The sequence below is a fragment of the Erythranthe guttata genome, chromosome 13 (genome assembly GCF_056151865.1).
Source record: "Erythranthe guttata isolate IM_541 chromosome 13, IM_541, whole genome shotgun sequence".
In the NCBI taxonomy this organism is placed as follows: Eukaryota; Viridiplantae; Streptophyta; class Magnoliopsida; order Lamiales; family Phrymaceae; genus Erythranthe; species Erythranthe guttata.
In genome coordinates, this window is record NC_142545.1 from 1,443,564 (window position 1) to 1,462,813 (window position 19,250).

Below are 19,250 nucleotides of genomic sequence, written 5' to 3' on the forward strand. Positions count from 1 at the left end.
TACCATAATCGATATTGATCAACTCCCACATTGTCTCCATTCATTCTTAATAGTCTTAAAATGAAGAGTTGTGTCTTAAAATGCGATCATATGGATGCCTTGGCCCGACAATAATATATAGACTGTAACAATACTATATGAATGGCAAACATATACTTTATCAGTGAACAAATCGTACTATAGTCACGAATCACTTGTACTTCACAAGTGTATTCATTGTACTTACTTGATGAACAAAGCGTACCATATTTTTTGATGAATTGAATTGTACCAATTTCATTGACGCTTTAATGATCAATAAGTACGGGAGATGCATAAATTATGTTTTAGATGGTTATTTTAAGGTAGGTGAGAATTATTGTTGCGTTTGGAATACAAGATCCCATAAATATGTTGAATTTCATACATGATACTCATATACTATACAATATATTCATACAAGTCTACAATGCTCAAGTGTAAAACTAATATTTTCTTCAATTGTTACCATAATCGATATTGATCAACTCCCACATTGTCTCCATTCATTCTTAATAGTCTTAAACTGAAGAGTTGTGTCTTAAAATGCGATCATATGGATGCATTGGCCCGACAATAATAAATAGAGTGTAACAATACTATATGAATGGCAAACATATACTTCATCAGTGAACAAATCGTACTATAGTCACGAATCACTTGTACTTCACAAGTGTATTCATTGTACTTACTTGATGAACAAAACGTACCATATTTTTTGATGAATTGAATTGTACCAATTTCATTGACGCTTTAATGATCAATAAGTACTGGAGATGCATAAATTATGTTTTAGATGGTTATTTTAAGGTAGGTGAGAATTATTGTTGCGTTTGGAATACAAGATCCCATAAATATGTTGAATTTCATACATGATACTCATATACTATACAATATATTCATACAAGTCTACAATGCTCAAGTGTAAAACTAATATTTTCTTCAATTGTTACCATAATCGATATTGATCAACTCCCACATTGTCTCCATTCATTCTTAATAGTCTTAAACTGAAGAGTTGTGTCTTAAAATGCGATCATATGGATGCATTGGCCCGACAATAATAAATAGAGTGTAACAATACTATATGAATGACAAACATATACTTTATCAGTGAACAAAGCGTACTATAGTCACGAATCACTTGTACTTCACAAGTGTATTCATTGTACTTACTTGATGAACAAAGCGTACCATATTTTTTGATGAATTGCATTGTACCAATTTCATTGACGCTTTAATGATCAATAAGTACTGGAGATGCATAAATTATGTTTTAGATGGTTATTTTAAGGTAGGTGAGAATTATTGTTGCGTTTGGAATACAAGATCCCATAAATATGTTGAATTTCATACATGTCTACAATGCTCAAGTGTAAAACTAATATTTTCTTCAATTGTTACCATAATCGATATTGATCTACTCCCACATTGTCTCCATTCATTCTTAATAGTCTTAAAATGAAGAGTTGTGTCTTAAAATGCGATCATATGGATGCATTGGACCGACAATAATATATAGACTGTAACAATACTATATAAATGGCAAACATATACTTTATCAGTGAACAAATCGTACTATAGTCACGAATCACTTGTACTTCACATGTGTATTCATTGTACTTAGTTGATGAACAAAGCGTACTATATTCACGAATAACCCAAACTTTACCAGCTTATACATTGTACTTATTTGGTGAACAAAGCGTACTATATTCACGAATAACCCGAACTTTACCAGCTTATACATTGTACTTATTTGGTGGACAAAGCGTATTATATTCACGAATAACCCGAACTTTACCAGCTTATACATTGTACTCTTATGTTCACTAATTAAACAACAGTACATAGGTTTTACATAGCATGTAGACTGCAAATATTACTAGATTCAACACTATCAAACTATGAACTACTCCACCTTCAGAATTGCAATTTTCACTTCACTTTCTTGATGGACTTGGTTCATCGACGCACATGTAGCTTCATTTTCTTCACGATTTGAGTTGGAAAAAGTTTGCCCAACTTCAAATGGTTCACACCAATGGGAGTAGCCATGGTGTGGGCAACAGTAAAATAACCTTCCGGGATTCGAAACCATTGTTGGGTGGGTGGGTTTTACAGTGATTTTTTCGTCGGAAAAAGAGGAAACCAGAGGAGAGAAAGAGAGAAGAAATAGAGAAGAAAGAGAGCAGTAGAAACAGAGAAGAAATAGAAGAAAGAAAGAGAAGATGAAGAGAGAGAAAAAAGAAGAGAGAGAAAAGGGTGAGAGTGAAAAAGAAGAGAGAGAATATAATAAAATATATAAAAATTCACATTAGGGACTGAACTGCATGTCAGACGCGTGAATAGGGACTGAATTGCTTGGGGAAACTACCTAGGGACTGATCTGTGTGTTGAGTTTTGAATTAGGGATTTATCTGTAGTTTCCCCTTTATATTATTATCCCGCAACGAATCTCCTAGCGGTTGGAGTAAGCAAGTCAGTTTTAACTGTCACATGTTCGAATTTCCTTGTCAACGGTTGTTAGGTTGAGTTTGTCATAGCTTAATGCGGTTTACGTCTATCGTATAGTTTGCAAGCTATTATACGAGAGTATAAATTTATTTAGTGTACTGCAAAAAAAAAATATATTATATTATTTAATCATGATGCAGAGTCTTGAACCAATAAAAATTTAGAAAAAATGTCACTTGTGTAAAACAAACCACTTCAGTATTTTATAAACTATTAATAAAAATCAAAAACATAATTAAAATTTGCGCAAAATGAGAGGAAAAGACGAGTTATTACTTTCATGAAATGGCGGAAAATACTTTGGACGCCAGATCACCGAAATCTAACGTGTTTACTGAGCAATATATGCTCATGAGTTTCGTTCCTTGTGTCGCCGCTTGCGATATGATTTTTGTTCGAAACATAAATACGACTGGCGTCAGGGGCGGACCGAAGGTATGTCTTGGGGGGCCCCTGCCTTTGCATAAATTTTTTTTTACCTGTTTTTTATTAACTTTTTTAATATTATTGTGTTATTTATATATTAGCTTATGTTCTTTAGACCCCAAAGTTCAAATTTTAAACATTTTAGGCCATAAAAATGTTTCTAGCCCTCCCACCCAAAACTTCCTTGTCCGCTCCTGACTGGCGTTTGAAATACTTACGTAAAAAAAATGAGCATTCGAAATCCAACAAAAAAAAGAGAAAAATCTCTGAAAATTGTAAGAAAAATTCAAACTTATATTAAAACCTAGCTATTGCATCGTATTTATACTTTTGAAAAAGGTAATAACATCCTAATAAAATTCCGAAATCAAACTAAACTGTGGAAAAGCAAAAAATCACAAACAACGGAAGAAAAGGAGTTAAACCATAATTCTAATATATCTCGCAATTGTGGAAACAACCGAACTTATGGAATCTATCTAATTTTTTTTATAAATTGATTTGAATTTTCTGAAGCATTTTCTCAAATGACAAAAAACAAAATAAACTTTTAGGAGTCTAAACAACGTCGGATTGCCGCTTGATTCATGATCTAGGGTCATGAGCTTTGACCCGTGGGCCTTTTTGCTAATTGAGATAAAAAGTTTGTGTCGATCTCAAAATGCGACTACTGTATTAAAAGAGAAATTATGTGGATCATGAACATTCGAAGTCCACTGAAAGAGAGAGAAAAAACGTCTGAAAGTTATACTAATTCGAACTTATATTAAAACCTAACCATTATATTACATACGTATTTATCCTACTAAAAAGTTTAACATCCTAATAAAACCAGAAAAAATAATTAAATCGGGAAAAAACAAAGAAATATAAAAAATGGCGGAAACGAGCTAAAGCCTTATGCTAATGGATATTGCAATTTTGGGGACAAACGAATTATCGTAATCCTCATCCGATTTTTCTATGAATTAATATAATTCTTCTTCAACTTTCCTAAAATGGCAGAAATGGACTTTTGGAGTCTAAACGATGTCGGATCACGAAAATTAAATTTTACTAATGCCTATGCTTATGACTTTTGTTTATTGAGACGTTTTTTGCTTGATCAATTTTTTTGGTTCAGACTTAAATACGATTGGTTCACGAAAAAAAATCACGTCGAATTCATCTCACGGAACAAATAAGCATTCAAAATCCACAAAAAAAGAACCAAAAATATCTGAAAACTGTACGAAATTCGAACTTAAATTAAACCGTAGCTTATTATATACGCGTATTTACACTCCTGGAAATAACAAAGTCCTCATCAGATTTTTTTATGAATTGATATGAGTTTTCTGAAACTTTTTTAAAATGATAAAAGTTGACTTTCGGGAGTCTAGACGACATCGAATCGCGAAATCTGATGTGATTAATAACCTATGCTCATGATTATCGTTCATTGGGTTGTTTTGCGTTAGCTACGGTACTTATTTCGGACTCAAATACGACCGGCGTATAGAAAAAAAAATTATGTCGAATTAATCACATGTAACTAATAAACATTCAGAATCCATAGAAAGAAGTGAGCAAAATCTCTGAAAATCGTACTAAATTCAAACTTAAATTAAAAATCGAGCTATTACATACGAATGTAATTAGTAATATCCAGAATCAGAAGTAATAAATAAAAGACATGCAAAAATTGTTAAAGTATAATTAACCATGTATATTTAATTCAGGAATTAGTAATAAGCTCTGGCTTCTCAAGTTCACTACTGGTAGAATGTTTTGAGTTCCAATATTTTTCAATTTCCTCAGCACTTCTTCCAGGGATTCTTCCAGCAATCAAAGACCACCTGAAATACATATATACAAAGAATTATAATTTTGTAGCAATTTAATAAAAGGCCAATTGCATGTCACCTCCTATAAATTTTTAATTTTCGCACTTTACCCCTCAAAATTTAAAAAAAAGTGAATGCCCCCCTTCAAAATGTTATACTTGTTGCACATTCGCCTCGGTAGCAAAATTCCGATGCATTATTAACCGGAATTGACTGTTTTTCTTGCATGTTGCCCATTTAAATGTTATTTTTGTTGCACTTTGCCCCTTAGATACATTATTTTTCTACAGAATGCCCCTTAAAATGTTATTTTTATTGCACGATTGCCCACTGAAAATTAGTTTTTGGGGCAAAGTGCAAACAAAACAATATTTCGAGGGGGGCTTATCTCTTCTCTTAATTTTTAGGGGAGAAAGTGCCAAAATGCGAAATTTATAGGAGGTGAAGTGCATTTTGTCCTACAAAAAATTTAGTCGGCATTAGCGAAAATCTTACGAAAATTACATCCCAAAAATGAAGTGTTTTTATTAATTTATTAATCTTCAGTAATTAATGATTTAGCAACAATAAAAAACATGTAATTAAAAGTGGATTAATAAGAAAAATTGCCTTTCTCCAACCAAATTGTACATCCTGGTAACTAGGGTTTCCTCATCTAGTGAAAACTCAACCTGCTTTGAGTCTTGTCTGCTGGTATTTTCAGCAGCTACCACATCTAACATGTACCCGAAAAATCTGGTTAATTGAAACCGAAAGCACGGAATCTATATATATATATACATGTCACATAAAATGCAATACAATTCACTTAAATATTCCATAATTTGTTAATGATTCAGTTACGTAGTTTCCTAATTAATCGAATAATTCTATAAATATGATGCAAAAGTATATCTTTTTTTTTTTTTTTTCTTTTTTAATCATACAAGAAGACTTCTTTATGAAATACCGGAAGTCGATGTTTCTACAAGAAGGGTCGAACAAACCGACCTTAATTAATGAAAGAATCCATTTGTTATTTCCGACGAAAGGCCAAAAATAAATGATTTGTTTTTTCTCATCAAATTAAACAACATACTTCATACCTAGGCCGACAACCGCGTCACGATCAACTGTAGCGGACTTCGGCAATATTTGATCATCCTCCATTAGGGTTTCCACAGTTTTCAAGAATCGGGCAGTTATTGATCTATATAGAAGTACGTGTATGTACGTATATGTGTGTGTGTACGTATGTATGTGTGTGTATATATATATATAGGAAGAATTTGCAAAGAAGTTGGGACTTTGCATCTGGTTGAGGAGAGAGAAAGGGTAGTTGACAAGAAAGGAGAAGGGTAGTTGATGAATAGGGAATGAGAGGGTTCAAGTTTGATAGGTAGTTGAACTTAAATTAGTAATTTTTATGTTGTTGGAAAGTTATTCAAAAGAGGAAAGTATAGGAAAGAGTGATACTTCAACTAGTATTCAAGTGGACTTAAACAAAAGATAACAACATTACTCCATTATTATATTTAATTCCGTTGCAATTAATTTGCAGTTAAGTACTTTCTCTGTTTCATAATATATATTATATTTGAAAAAAAATAATTGTTTCATATTATTTGTCAGGTTTAGAGTTTTAATACTGCACTAGTTATTTAATTTTCAGCTTTGTCCTTATTAACTTTCTCCAACGTTGGGATAAGGGCATTTTAGTCTTGATTTTTTTTTTTAAATTAAGCCATGTTAAATGAGTTCATTAATCCGTGTGCAAAAGATAAAAATAGTCGAATATGAAGGAATGGAGAAAGTAGTAAAATACTTATTCCACTTATGATTCTTATAAGGAATGACCGTTAAGGATGTCACGGAAACTACCGTTCTAATTCCGTCGTAATACACCTAGCGTAAATTTTCTAACCGAAACAATAATATTTTGTTTAGATAGAGTTGAATTAGCTGGAAATGAATAAAACTTATTACAACATATACTTCCATCGTTCCTAACTAATTGTCTTTTTTCAGTGTTTCACAATATTAATAATGTCAATAATTTGTGTCTTGATTTCAGGAAAAATACTTAAAAAAGATCTAAATAACCTTAATCATTTAATGACGTGACAATAGAGAGTTAATACTAAGAATTTATTAATAATGTTAAAATAGAAAAAATGCATTTAATGCAATATTGGAAATCTAAAGTGACATTATTATTAAAAAAAAATTAAAAAGAGACAATTATTTTGGAACATAGGGAGTATTACATTTATTTTGGTAATGAAGAAAACCACAACCAACCATATATGTGTACTGGGTAAACCTACACTCTCGTATAATAACTTGCAAACTATACAAGTTTAACAAGCTCAATCCAGCAACAGTTGACAAGAAGATTCGAACTCAGGTCAATTGATCGATGGACTATTACATTATTGTCATGACTTATGTCGTTAATTAATGTCCCATTTTGGATTTACTTCAACTTTTATTAAACAAGGGTAAATTACAAACACCCCCCTGAGGTATGGTCAAATTACAAAAACACCCCTCTTGTTTGGATAATTACAACCACCCCCTCAGCTCTTCAAATTTAGTGGAATCTTCGAGATTATATGAAATATTATCACTTTTGTACCCGTTTTATACCATTCAAACTCTACATTATGAAGTAAGATGATCATAATATGTGATTTTTAGCTTGTGTATATCAGTTTGTAGTGCATCGGAAACTGTATTTTTACACAAAACGAATACAAACTAGAGCACATTACACGGAATCTAGATCATTATATTGAATTTGGCACAATAAGGGTGGAGGTGTAAGAAAAAATCATAGTTGAGGGGGGTATATGTAATTATCCAAACAAGAGGGGGATTTTTGTAATTTGACCATACCTCAGGGGGGTTTTTGTAATTTACCCATTAAACAATTATGTAATGACACAACAATTGAATTGATCCAACTAATTTCCCATTCACTATCTGTTTATTTACTTTTTTTTTTGTGTGTGTGTGTGTTTTGCTTCCAAAAAATGTCTCTTCAACGACCATTGCCGTTTCTCAACAGTCATTCCCGCCAATTTATGGTCGTACCAACAAACAACCAATTATAAATCATAAAACGACAGGTCATAATATAAAGAGTTTGTGAACATTAATATAATTAATTAATCGAGGAAACAAGGGTTGAAACTTAAAAGTTATATATGTGTCAAGTTGTTTTAATTAATAAGATAAGAGTTTATATATTTATGTTTTATTCCAAAAATAAAGATCTACTTAAATACTTAAATAAATTATTACACCCCATCGGCCAGCGCGTGATGAAAAAAAATATATAATTATGACTGGTAATTTTTAATTTTTTTTATATTTTTTTAAAAAAGAACATGCACTTGGACGCCTTGTAAATTCTGAAAATAAAACTCGACTATGTTCATCATGAAGTCAAATCAAAGAAGTCAATAACTCTCAAATTCCATTGCCAAACAATATAATTTCTAGATCAAATTAGTCGTTGATTGGGGCGGGTTTGGCAAATGGGCCAAACCCGTAGATAAGCTCGACTATTACACGGGATAGGCCCAGTTCAAACAACCCATTTACGGGTAGCGGGCTTTTAAGGGGGCAATTTCCATGTGAATAAACATTAAGGAGGCTTTTTTTCCCTTGAGATACACAATATACCCCAAGATACGGCGCGAAGATACAAATCTCTTTAAAATGATTTTCGATAAGAGGAGTCTCTGAAACAATATAATCCTTTTTGTTTTGGGAACAATATGCATCCTTTAGCTATGGGAAAATGGCTCGGAAAAACTAAACCTATATCTATGTGTGCTTTGAGAGACATATACTATACGAGAAGAAGATACACCAGAGTTATACGTTTTCTTTAGCTAATTATCTCTAAAAATCCTAACTCTGACGGAGAGTTCTTCCCCGAAGGCCGTCTCCGGCAAATTGAAGGGATAATTATAAAAGGAAACTTGACTGCGTAAAAAGTGACACGATCACTCGTATATAAGTTATTTCGTGTTCTCAAATTATTACAAGAGTAGATATTTGCTCACTGTACATACCCTATATGATTGGCTGCAAAATCCTTCATCAAATTAAAACAAAAAAGAAAAACTAAGAAGTCAAAAACTTAGCAACTTCTTAGCTCTAACTAACAAAATTGTTTTTTCAAGCTTTTTTTTTTTTTTTTGTTGTTGTTATTATCTTAACAAATCGGCTCAAACTAATTTTATAGAAATGATGATTAGGACTTCTATTTTTTATTTTTTTATTTTTTTTATGTATGGGTCAAGTTATTGGGCTCACAAGCACAAATTAGCCCAATACTAAAGGCCTTTCACATCGATTTTGTTTCAAAGAAGGCCCAATGCTAAACCTTTTTTTCTTTGGGTTAATATGCTGGAGGTCCCTCATACGAAACGTTATTAGATGCGGGATACGGGCCCAATATTTTCCTCGTAACTAAATCCCTATGTTATAAAAATATAAGATATAAGGGTTTTTTTTTTAAATATCCCAATAATACCCTTATTATTAACCGGACGTTTTGTGTGGTGTTATTAAGCGTTATGTCTATTTAATAAATCACGTCCCTTGAAGATAGGGATTACATATCAATCACGTTCTATCGTGATAGTAACTGTATCTTTATGTAATCTCATTAATATGTACTGCAAACAGGAAAGAAGATTTCATACATATCAATACACCGTGGTAATCTGCTAAACTTGAGCGTAGTCATTCGAGTTTTCTTGGTTCTCCTTCATCAAGAAGGTATTGTCTTCGTCATCGCATATCATTGTTTCTTCGCGTTTTTTTTGGTTTGATGTTTGTTCAATTTTTTTTTTTTGGTTATCGTTGCTTTTGTCTTCACAACATCCACTTATAAATTCAAAAATTAAATTATACAGTGGAAAAAAGAATTTAGTAAATTATTGTATTAACCTATTTATTTGCAGTTTTATTTAATGTTCGATTTTTTTTTCACAGTAATTTCAGAATGTCGACAACTGTTAAGATCGTAATGAGGTTTGGTGATTGTTTTGGCATCAAGAATGTGTCTGGTGATATCAATTTCAACATGCTTGTTGGTTATGTGAGGGCTAAATGGAATGAGTTGTACATACACAATATGATTTTGTCGTATAAGGTTTGGATGACGGCGAGGGCATGCTTACTGATGATGACGATGTGGCACGCATGTTCCCTTTGATTGATGAGCTTAAGCTTGAGCAGATTGAGATAATCGTGAAGAAGCGAGAGGGGGTTGCTGTGCACTCGGGCGGGAATTTGTTTATTCACGAAAATGTGTCAGCACTTGATTTATGCTTTGGGAAGTACTGTGTTGTTTCAGTATTGTTTTCTTGTTTGTGACAAATGTTTGTTATTTATTTCATGGATTTATGTTTTCTTACTTTTCAGGTATATATTTGTTTTTAGAGTATTTATATGTTTAATTTTACTTTTAAGGATTCATGTTTTAGCAATTCCATATTTGAGTTTGTTGTACAGTACATTTGTGCACATAAAACATGATTTCTTGGAAATGTCATATAGGTTTACGATTTTTGCATAGATTCTGATTGCAATGTATTGTAATATTTAGATCACAATATTGACAGCATTGTAACAATACCATAAGATAGAAAAACGAACTGCTGCCAGTGTTGGTGCACTTTATCACTAAGTGAACATATCTAAAGTTTATTTAGTGTTCTATAATATAACAAAGAAAAATGTAGTAAGTCACAATTTTATACGAGAACTCATATTTTGACATTCAATACAATTTGTACATAATTATTCCCAACTGGTTACTCAACCTTATACATACTTTCCAATCACCGAACAAACAAAACTCTACAAATGTGTCCGACTTAATTTGATGGTATTATGGGTCGTCAGAAATGTATCATCTGTTTGTGAATGATTTGTTTTTTGTAAAAATATGAACATGTTTATTGTTTTTACGGATAATCTATTTGCACTGTTTAGTTATTATTAAAATCGTAACCATCACAGTTCTGCATCAATGGACACACATTAGAACAATACAATACAATTTGTTTTGGTGGACTGCATTTAATTCGATCATCAAATGTTCTGTAGTATTTCATAGTTTACCGTAGAAGAATATAGTATTGTTGGTACTACGGTGTTTGACATTGTTACGGTATTCCTATACACAAATATACAGTACTACACAATATCAACAAAGCTAGTTTCCAAAAGGCATATATAGATAAGATACTGTGTCAATAAACAGCAGATTGGTTACTGTGTCAATAAGCTTGTTTCTAGCTGGGCATTGTTTAAGTGCACTTCTCCGAAGAAAGCCACAGTAGACGTCAAGTTTGACCTAAATTGTGATATGTAACCGCCTTTGTTTCTCGTTTTGCGCGCAACATGGCTTCTCCTGCGAATATACAAACCACGCTTTAATTGTGATCAAGTGTACAGGAATTGGAGAAGATAAAAAATAAATATGCCTTGTAATTGTAGTGGCAGTATCTGTGTATTAAGGTATTGGAAATTTTGCAGTTGTGAGAAAACCATAGAATATCATAGATTCCCACAGTATACCACAAAGCTACATATAATATGGAATGAGTCAAAAATACATAATCCTTAGCAATATTATCAATTAAACATGTTATATAATTTCAACTGTTTCATACGTCTAACATAGTTCTGCAAAAAAAAAAAAAAACAAAAAAACTTCACAACAAAATAACTGTACCAACATATTCATTGAAATCATGCCATATACTATTTTACTACATATTCAACTCACAGAATGCCATAGAAACTATGAGACAATACAGAGTACGCACTCGTAAAAAGCCATAGAAACACATCTTCAACTTACAGTTACAAATACAAATACAAGTCAAAATACGATTCATTAGCAACAAAATTACGAATAAGTAACGTAGGTTGTCCTATCAATTACGTAGACATCATATAACAACAAATGTTAATGTAACATCAAAAGGGTGTACAATGGAAGGGAAGCACTATTTCTCATAACTTCAATGGCAGTTCTACAACTGTTATTTTTATAGAATACTGCAGAAAGACATATCATTTCATAGAATAGTATAGTAATGAAATTGTATTTTTGCAGATAATCATAGACAAATTCAGACTTTTGTACACCAACTATCTGCAATCACACAAATCTAAACCTACGTGTACTATATGACGACACCCAGGAGTCACGAAACATATTAGCATACGTATTGGGATTACCCAACAACGGATTGGAACCTTTTGTCCAAAAAAATATTTCCCAGCATAGTTTGAATCAGTCGAATCCATGGTTTTTTCGGTGGAATTCATAGACACCCACAGTACTATTAAACATCACACAAACAGAATATACATACTTTGAATCATACCAGGGTCTAGGGCAGTTATGTCTTGATGCCGCTTCATACGCATCTCCCCTGTTCATTCAATGTTGTAGAAACCCAAAAATAATGAAATTAAAACAAAATCTACAAAAATCAAAACTTACTTGATCTGTTTCTTGACGTAGACATCAGTAGATCTTAATTGCGCCTACAATTTTGGAATCTTTGATTTTGCTCGGCGTCGATTTGCAGGCCAGAACGGAAGGAAAAAAAAAACCTACTCTGTCGAAGATGGGGCGAAGTTGGGGGGTAGTGGATTGGTTTATGATACGGTTAATTTGGATTTTGGAAAATATAATCTCACAGATTACTAATGGCGAGATTGGTGGGATTCAATTTTATTTTTCCAAAATTAAAAATAAACGCCGTTAATATGACCGTAAGGGTACTATAGGCACTATTTCACAAAAGGATGTATGTCTAATGTTTTTATAGACTTAGGTGTATCATCTAATAAGTTTTCCCACTAGGGATGCATATCTTAAAGCCCCTTTTTCTTTTTCCATTTATTTTTCAATTTAAGGACTAGGGCCGAAAACCCCCCTCGAGGAATTACATTTGAAGTCTTGCCTTTTAAATAGGGATATTAGTCATAATCCCCTCTAGTGGTTTTTTTTAATAAGGGGGGATCCAACCATATTTTCAATATTAGTAGAAAACCGTCTATTTTAATGATTCCCGAAAATAGCCTTCTCGAAGACACACACACAAAATCCGGAAATTTAAGATCCCTACAATCGTGTGTGATTGATTATATCCCAAAAAGATCCCTACAATCGTGTGTGATTGATTATATCCCAAAAAAACCGCTTCCCAAATCTTTCCATAAACTGCCATCTGCAAACTATAACTTTTTTTTTTTATATATAATTTAAATAAATTTAAATTTCCGTTTTTTTTATTATTTCATTTAAAAACTAACAATAATAGCTTTCACAAAATATTTTTCTTTTAATTTTTTATTTAAAAAATATTTTTAATTTTTTTTAATTCTTTTTTGAATTTCAGTTTTTTAGTTAATCAACTATAAAGATTCTGAAACCAACTATAATATTTCCGAAATGGACTATAATTTTGATTTTCTTTTTATTTCATATTTCTTAATTTTAAATTTCAGTTATGTTTGGCATTTTTTTTCCAGAAAACAACTATTTCTTTGCCATTTTTTTAATAAAAACAAATATAAATTGTAAAATAACTATTCGAAAAACTACAAAAACCTATCGAAAACAACTAAAAGTAGCAGAATAACAAAAACAACTAAAACAAATAGTAGAATAACGAAATCAACTATAAAAATAGTGGAATAGCGAAAACAACTATAAATATAGGAGAATAGCAAAAACAACTATTTTCTAGGAAAGATATTCAACATCAAAAGCATCACAAAAAAATTAAAAAGAAGACGACGGTGGGGCAGAGATGGAAGGGGCAAGATACAGCGGCGGCTGGGTCGCCAGATCCGGTGGCGAAGACGATGGGTAGAGGTAGATAGGGATTTATGAGTTTTTGTTCTTGTCTCATACAACTATATCAAAAATTATAGCAACGGCGACAACGAAAACGACACCGAGATCTCCAGATCCGGCGGTGAAGACGATATTTTTTTGAAAATATTTCGTCATCGGAGTGCTGGGTGGATGGAGTGAATTTTTCACCATCACGGCGTTGAGGAGCGGCTTTTGGCGGCGTTGGTTGGAGATGGAGACAATGAGATTTCTCATCCGCTCATTACACTTATTTTGGGCGGTCTGATTAGTTCCTCGGCGGAGCGGCTCAAAGACTTCGTCAGTAGAGAGGCGGCGGCGAGCGGAGGGAGAAGGGAGAACTTGGCAGCATCGGATCTGAGGTGGAAGGGGGAGATTGAGGCGACGGGGCTGAGATGGAAGGGGAGAGATGGCGGCGTAGAGAGAAAAGAGAGAGAAGAAGAAGAAATACAATTGAACGTGATAAGGATTGGCAATTTGAGAAATAATAAATTTGAAATAATATAAGTAAATTATAATTTTGGGGTAAAATAGTCTTATCGTATAAGATTTTATTAAAATATTAATCTTAAATGACAAGTGAGGGGGTCTGACTAATAATACAAAAGGGGCTGAATCCAACATAATATAAGTAAAAGACTTGGGGGGTTTCACTAATTAAGCATCTTTATCATTCTAGTTTCATGGGCTATATTTCTTTCGCCAATAAGCCAATCCTTTTACTATGTAATATAAATAAAAGAAAAGTATATTGCAAAATCACCCCAACTCTTTACACCAAATTCTTAATTGTAACCCCAATTTAGTTAATTTTGACCACAAAAATCCAATTTTGACATTTTTTTAAAACTTTTTTTTTCAGAAATTATTTTTTTGCCGCCAATTTCCGGCATTGACTTTTCGATTTTTTTTCTAGTCTGTTTTTTCCGCTGTCGCTTTCTGGCGTTTACTTTTTTTAGTTATTTTATTTTTTTCCATTTTTGACGCCCGCCGCTAAACATTGACCGTAATTGTACAGTCATTAACAGTAATTATACTGTCACTGACAGTAAATTAACGTAATTATACTGTCGTTGACTGTACATTTACGTAATTGTACTGTCATTGACAGTATATTTATGTAATTGTACTGTCTTTGACAATACAATTAGAGTCAACGACATTATTATTATTTTTTTGGCTTTTTTTTTTCATTTTGTTTGATTTGTTGACAAGTCAATGTAATATATTACTGTCGCTGACAATAAAATAACTGTAAACACGATAATATTAGTGTCAACCATGTCAATATTATTATTTTTTGGAATTTTTGTTTTGCTTAAGTTGTTGACGGGGTAACGTAATAATATTACTGTCTACTATTACAATATTACTGTAAACACAATAATATTATTGTGGGATGAAATTGGAGCACATTAAAATGTGAAGGGCTATTTTAGTCTTTTACAAACCTTTGGACAATGTGTGGATTTTTTTGTAAAAAAGTTATTTGTCTAGACCCCTTTATGAATAAGTACCAATTGATGGACTTATTTGTAAAGTGACATTTAAATATTTGAAATGAGTGGCGGTGGGATTTGAACTCATGACCTTTCATTTGGCTTGACTCTGATAACATGTTGACTGATCATCTTTAACTAATCTTATTGTAATAACCCCTTTCGCCTTCTCAGCTCCGTTCAGAGGAAGCGAACTCCTTCAAGTACAAAGCCACGACTATCACTTATCATCGCTTGGGTGATTCAAAAAGGAAGATGCGCTCTGGGGCTACTCTCTTTACTAAACCACAATTAAACAAAGAAAAACCGCTTCTTTTTTCGGGTTCCGAAAGCCCGACGAGCGGTCCACGGAGCTGCAACGGTAGTCATCTGGTCCATACACATCGCTCTCTCCAGGAGGTTGGCCGCCTATCTTAGATCTTCCCATTTCCAAGAAGATCCCCGGCTCAATCTGGTTTAGTATCAAGGTGGTTTTGGGAAATGAGCAATCAGTTAACTGTCAACCCAGAGACCTTTTGGCTTGACCAAAAGCTTAACCTGTTGGTAAAATGCATCATTTAATATTTAATATATTCAATACATACTTGGAGAAATAGTTTGCATCAAATGAGGAACTCAATCGTCGGCAAATTAAAGTGACAACAACCCGACGAGAAGATTATTCGGCTCCATTCGTTTCTTTCTTTTATTTTCTATGGAATTCTGTAGCCTTTTATTGAATAATGTTGAGATTGTTTACAAAAAAAATTACTCTTTCTTCAAATAATAGAATTTTAATTCTTCCAACATTCAGATGAATCGATAGTTTTTATAAAACGATTCTCATGTGTTTCTTAAATTTGATGCCATGCGTTAAAAATAATAAATGAAATATCACTGTACGCTAATCGACTTTAAACAAATCTTACAACTTATGAAAATATCTATTAAGGTAGATGTATATATACATATGTGTGTGCGCAATTAGTGTGCAGTTACACTATATATCAAAATGGAGTGATGGAGTATATACCTAGTGAGTCAACTAAGTGTAGGATAGAATAAATCGTCTCTATATTAGTATTAAAAATATCATGCATTATTAACTTGTACACATTCCTATTAGAGGTTATTTTATATTTAGGTAAATTGCACTTATATATGGTTACAAGCTTTTGCAGATGATTTTCTTGTGATCGTAGTATCAACATATATAACCTCTTTGTGGTTGATAGATGTAGCGTTTGTTAGTTTTTCCGTCAAATTTTAACAGCGCGTGTCAAACTTCAAGAGACTCGTCTGCAAAATATAGTATTTTGACATGTGACACGTGTAGTTAATTTTAACGAAAAAACTAACGGAAGCTACCCCTATCAACCACAAGGGGGTTATGTGCTGGTATTACGATCACAAAGGGGTCATCTGCAAAAGCTTATAACCACAGGGGGTCATGTGCAAAATGTCAAAACCACAACGGGTTTATGTGCTTAATTTCATACTATCAGGGGGTCATGTGCAAAATGTCAAAACCACAAGGGGGCTATGAGCCTAATTTCATATCATAAAGGGGTCATGTGCAAAATGTCCAAACCACAAAGGGGTTAAGTGCTATTTACCCTTATATTTTTGTACATTATAAAATTAAAAGCCGCCTCTATGAGGTAATATCAAATTACAAAAATTCCCCCATATTTGCATATTTAGCGCAAAACCCCCTTCGACTATAGTTTGACCGTGTAACCTAACATAAATAGAGTCCGTTCTGATATTAACTTAAGTTATGTGCACCAAAAGCAGAAGAAACAAATTACATAGTCAATGACCATAATAACCCTCTATGAATTAGTGAAGAAACCAAACCATGGACGTGGTTACCACATAGTACAAGTAATTAATTATAATTAAGCCCCTAATCATGTTCTCTCTTTCGTAGTTGACTTGTCTAACAAATGTAATTAATATTGATTAGTTTTCTTTCAAGTAAATTAACAACTTAACAGTAAGTTTTTGATAGAGATCTATACTGTTAGGCTGTCCATTATCACTTGATTAAAAAAATTATGCAATCGTAAATAAAATTTAGTAAGTAGTTGTTCTATCAACTATCAAGATATTATTGTAGACAAAAAAATAAGTCGTCGTTCTAGCAACTATCATCTCCGTTTACATTGCTGTTTAATATATCAAATTTGAAAAGTAAATCGAATAAATTTTGAATTATTTATTTTTCGAAAATTAATAAATGTGAGTCCGAGTCCAAAATGAAATTATTCAATTTTCTGTTGAATTACAAAAATGCATGTCAATGCCATTGCCATTACGGGTGAAATATGACAGATTGGATCGGGGTTAGCATTTTCAGAACAGTTTTGATTTTCTCCGAAGTGGAAATTTAACAATAATTTTAATTTGTTCCACAAAATAAGATAAATCGGAAAATCACGATTCAAAAAATCATATGAATTTTTCTTTCATAAACTAAATTTTTCTGATCGTAATCGACGGAATCTAAAACTTTTATTGTTATGTCCATCTATCGATTTAAATATGTAATAATATGAATTAGGCCTAAATAAATGTATGAATTAGGCCTAACAAATTTTTGAATATCTTCTGAAAAAACTTTTAAAAATACCTTATTATTGTAATTTTTTTTTAAATAAATAAATGGATGGCAGATAATACCAACAATCGGCCCATTTTTTATCCGACAAAGTCGATTGTCAACCATACAACTCATAATGGTTGAGTCGATAATAAATTTTCAGTATTAATCAGCAAAATCGATTGATCAGGTCGAGTAGATAATTGGTCGATAATTACCCGACCCGATCATGCCCAACCTTACTGTAAATGACTTGTACATTTCTATCTATGTATACTTCATTACTTAATAGAATATATTTTGACTATACATATATAGTTGGCCAATAGTGGCTTGTGCTAGCCAGATCTTAATTGTTAATCAAATTGGTCGTGAAATGTAATGTTAGATTTAACGGTGTAATGTAATGCCTCAGAACATGGGATGATAGAGTTGAGTATCATTCAAAATTATTATGTAAATATAATTAATTAATTTTTTTTTTTTTTTTATATTTCGTCTTGGTCAATATTATCCAATTTTCATTTTATTAAATAAAAAATTTATATATATGTTTGAATTGTATGAATAAGAACATGTTTTATGACAAGTAGGGATGTCTGTGAGTACTGTTGACAATACTAGCATTGTACTATATATTTTATACTGTTGATATGGTTGACACAAATTAAATTAAATTAAAGATTCCATTGAGTCATATGATCATGATAGTACATGATTAATTTTATTATTATTTTGTAACGCGTAGCCAACTATATAGGTGTACTGGATAAATCTACACTTTCGTGTAATAGTTTTAAAATCATACGAGTAAACTACACTAGGTTAATTATGTGTGACAAGGTCGACCTATATAGCGACAGTTGACAATAAAGTTCGTATCTGACTCAATTAACTGTGTTCAATTACTCCAACTACTAGATCATTCCTTGCAGGAACAGTGCATGCACTAATTATTCAAGGGTGACATGCATGCATGAATGTCAAGTTTTTATCATTTATTAATTAGGCCGGTGATGAGAAATTATTTATTTATAAATTATACTCTTAATAGATCTACCTCCTCTTCCATAAAATTTACCTTAGTTGAAATTCATCCAAACAAGTTTGAATTTTAAATTCGTTATATAGGGAATATACCATTCCATTCCAAATGACAAACTTAGATCATTGGGATGCAATATATATTTTGGTTACTATAAGAACTAGAATTTGAAGTTTATGGCAAACCGAATTTTCGTGAAACTCAGAACTCATTTTTGCAGAACGTACGATAATTTACTTTGATTGTTAAAAAAAAATTCGTGTTATAGAAAAATTCATATGCACTAATTAATACAAGGTTATCGAATTTAATAATTAATTAACCTCATCAATTAACACAAAATTCATTTTTTTACATAATAAAATATATAAAAGATGGCCATCATTCGATGAGTATTTTAGGTGAGAAATGATAAACTACAGCACATTTG

General features: G+C 32.1%; 1 protein-coding gene and 1 long non-coding RNA gene across 2 annotated transcripts; one reads left to right on the forward strand and one right to left on the reverse strand.

Moving 5' to 3' along the window:
• Positions 1-4,528: 4,528 nt before the first annotated feature.
• Positions 4,529-6,060, reverse strand: LOC105972042 (MYB-like transcription factor ETC1). The gene is made up of 3 exons (XM_088811864.1): positions 5,873-6,060; positions 5,397-5,502; positions 4,529-4,799 (listed from the first exon to the last, which is right to left on the reverse strand). Exons 1-3 carry the CDS (start codon positions 5,934-5,936, stop codon positions 4,679-4,681), a joined length of 291 nt encoding a protein of 96 aa, XP_088667990.1. The 5' UTR covers positions 5,937-6,060; the 3' UTR covers positions 4,529-4,678.
• A 3,407-nt stretch (positions 6,061-9,467) lies between these two features.
• Positions 9,468-10,364, forward strand: LOC148765590 (uncharacterized). The gene is made up of 2 exons (XR_016029166.1): positions 9,468-9,563; positions 9,780-10,364. It is a non-coding gene; the product is annotated as an uncharacterized LOC148765590 (long non-coding RNA).
• The last annotated feature ends 8,886 nt before the right edge of the window (positions 10,365-19,250 follow it).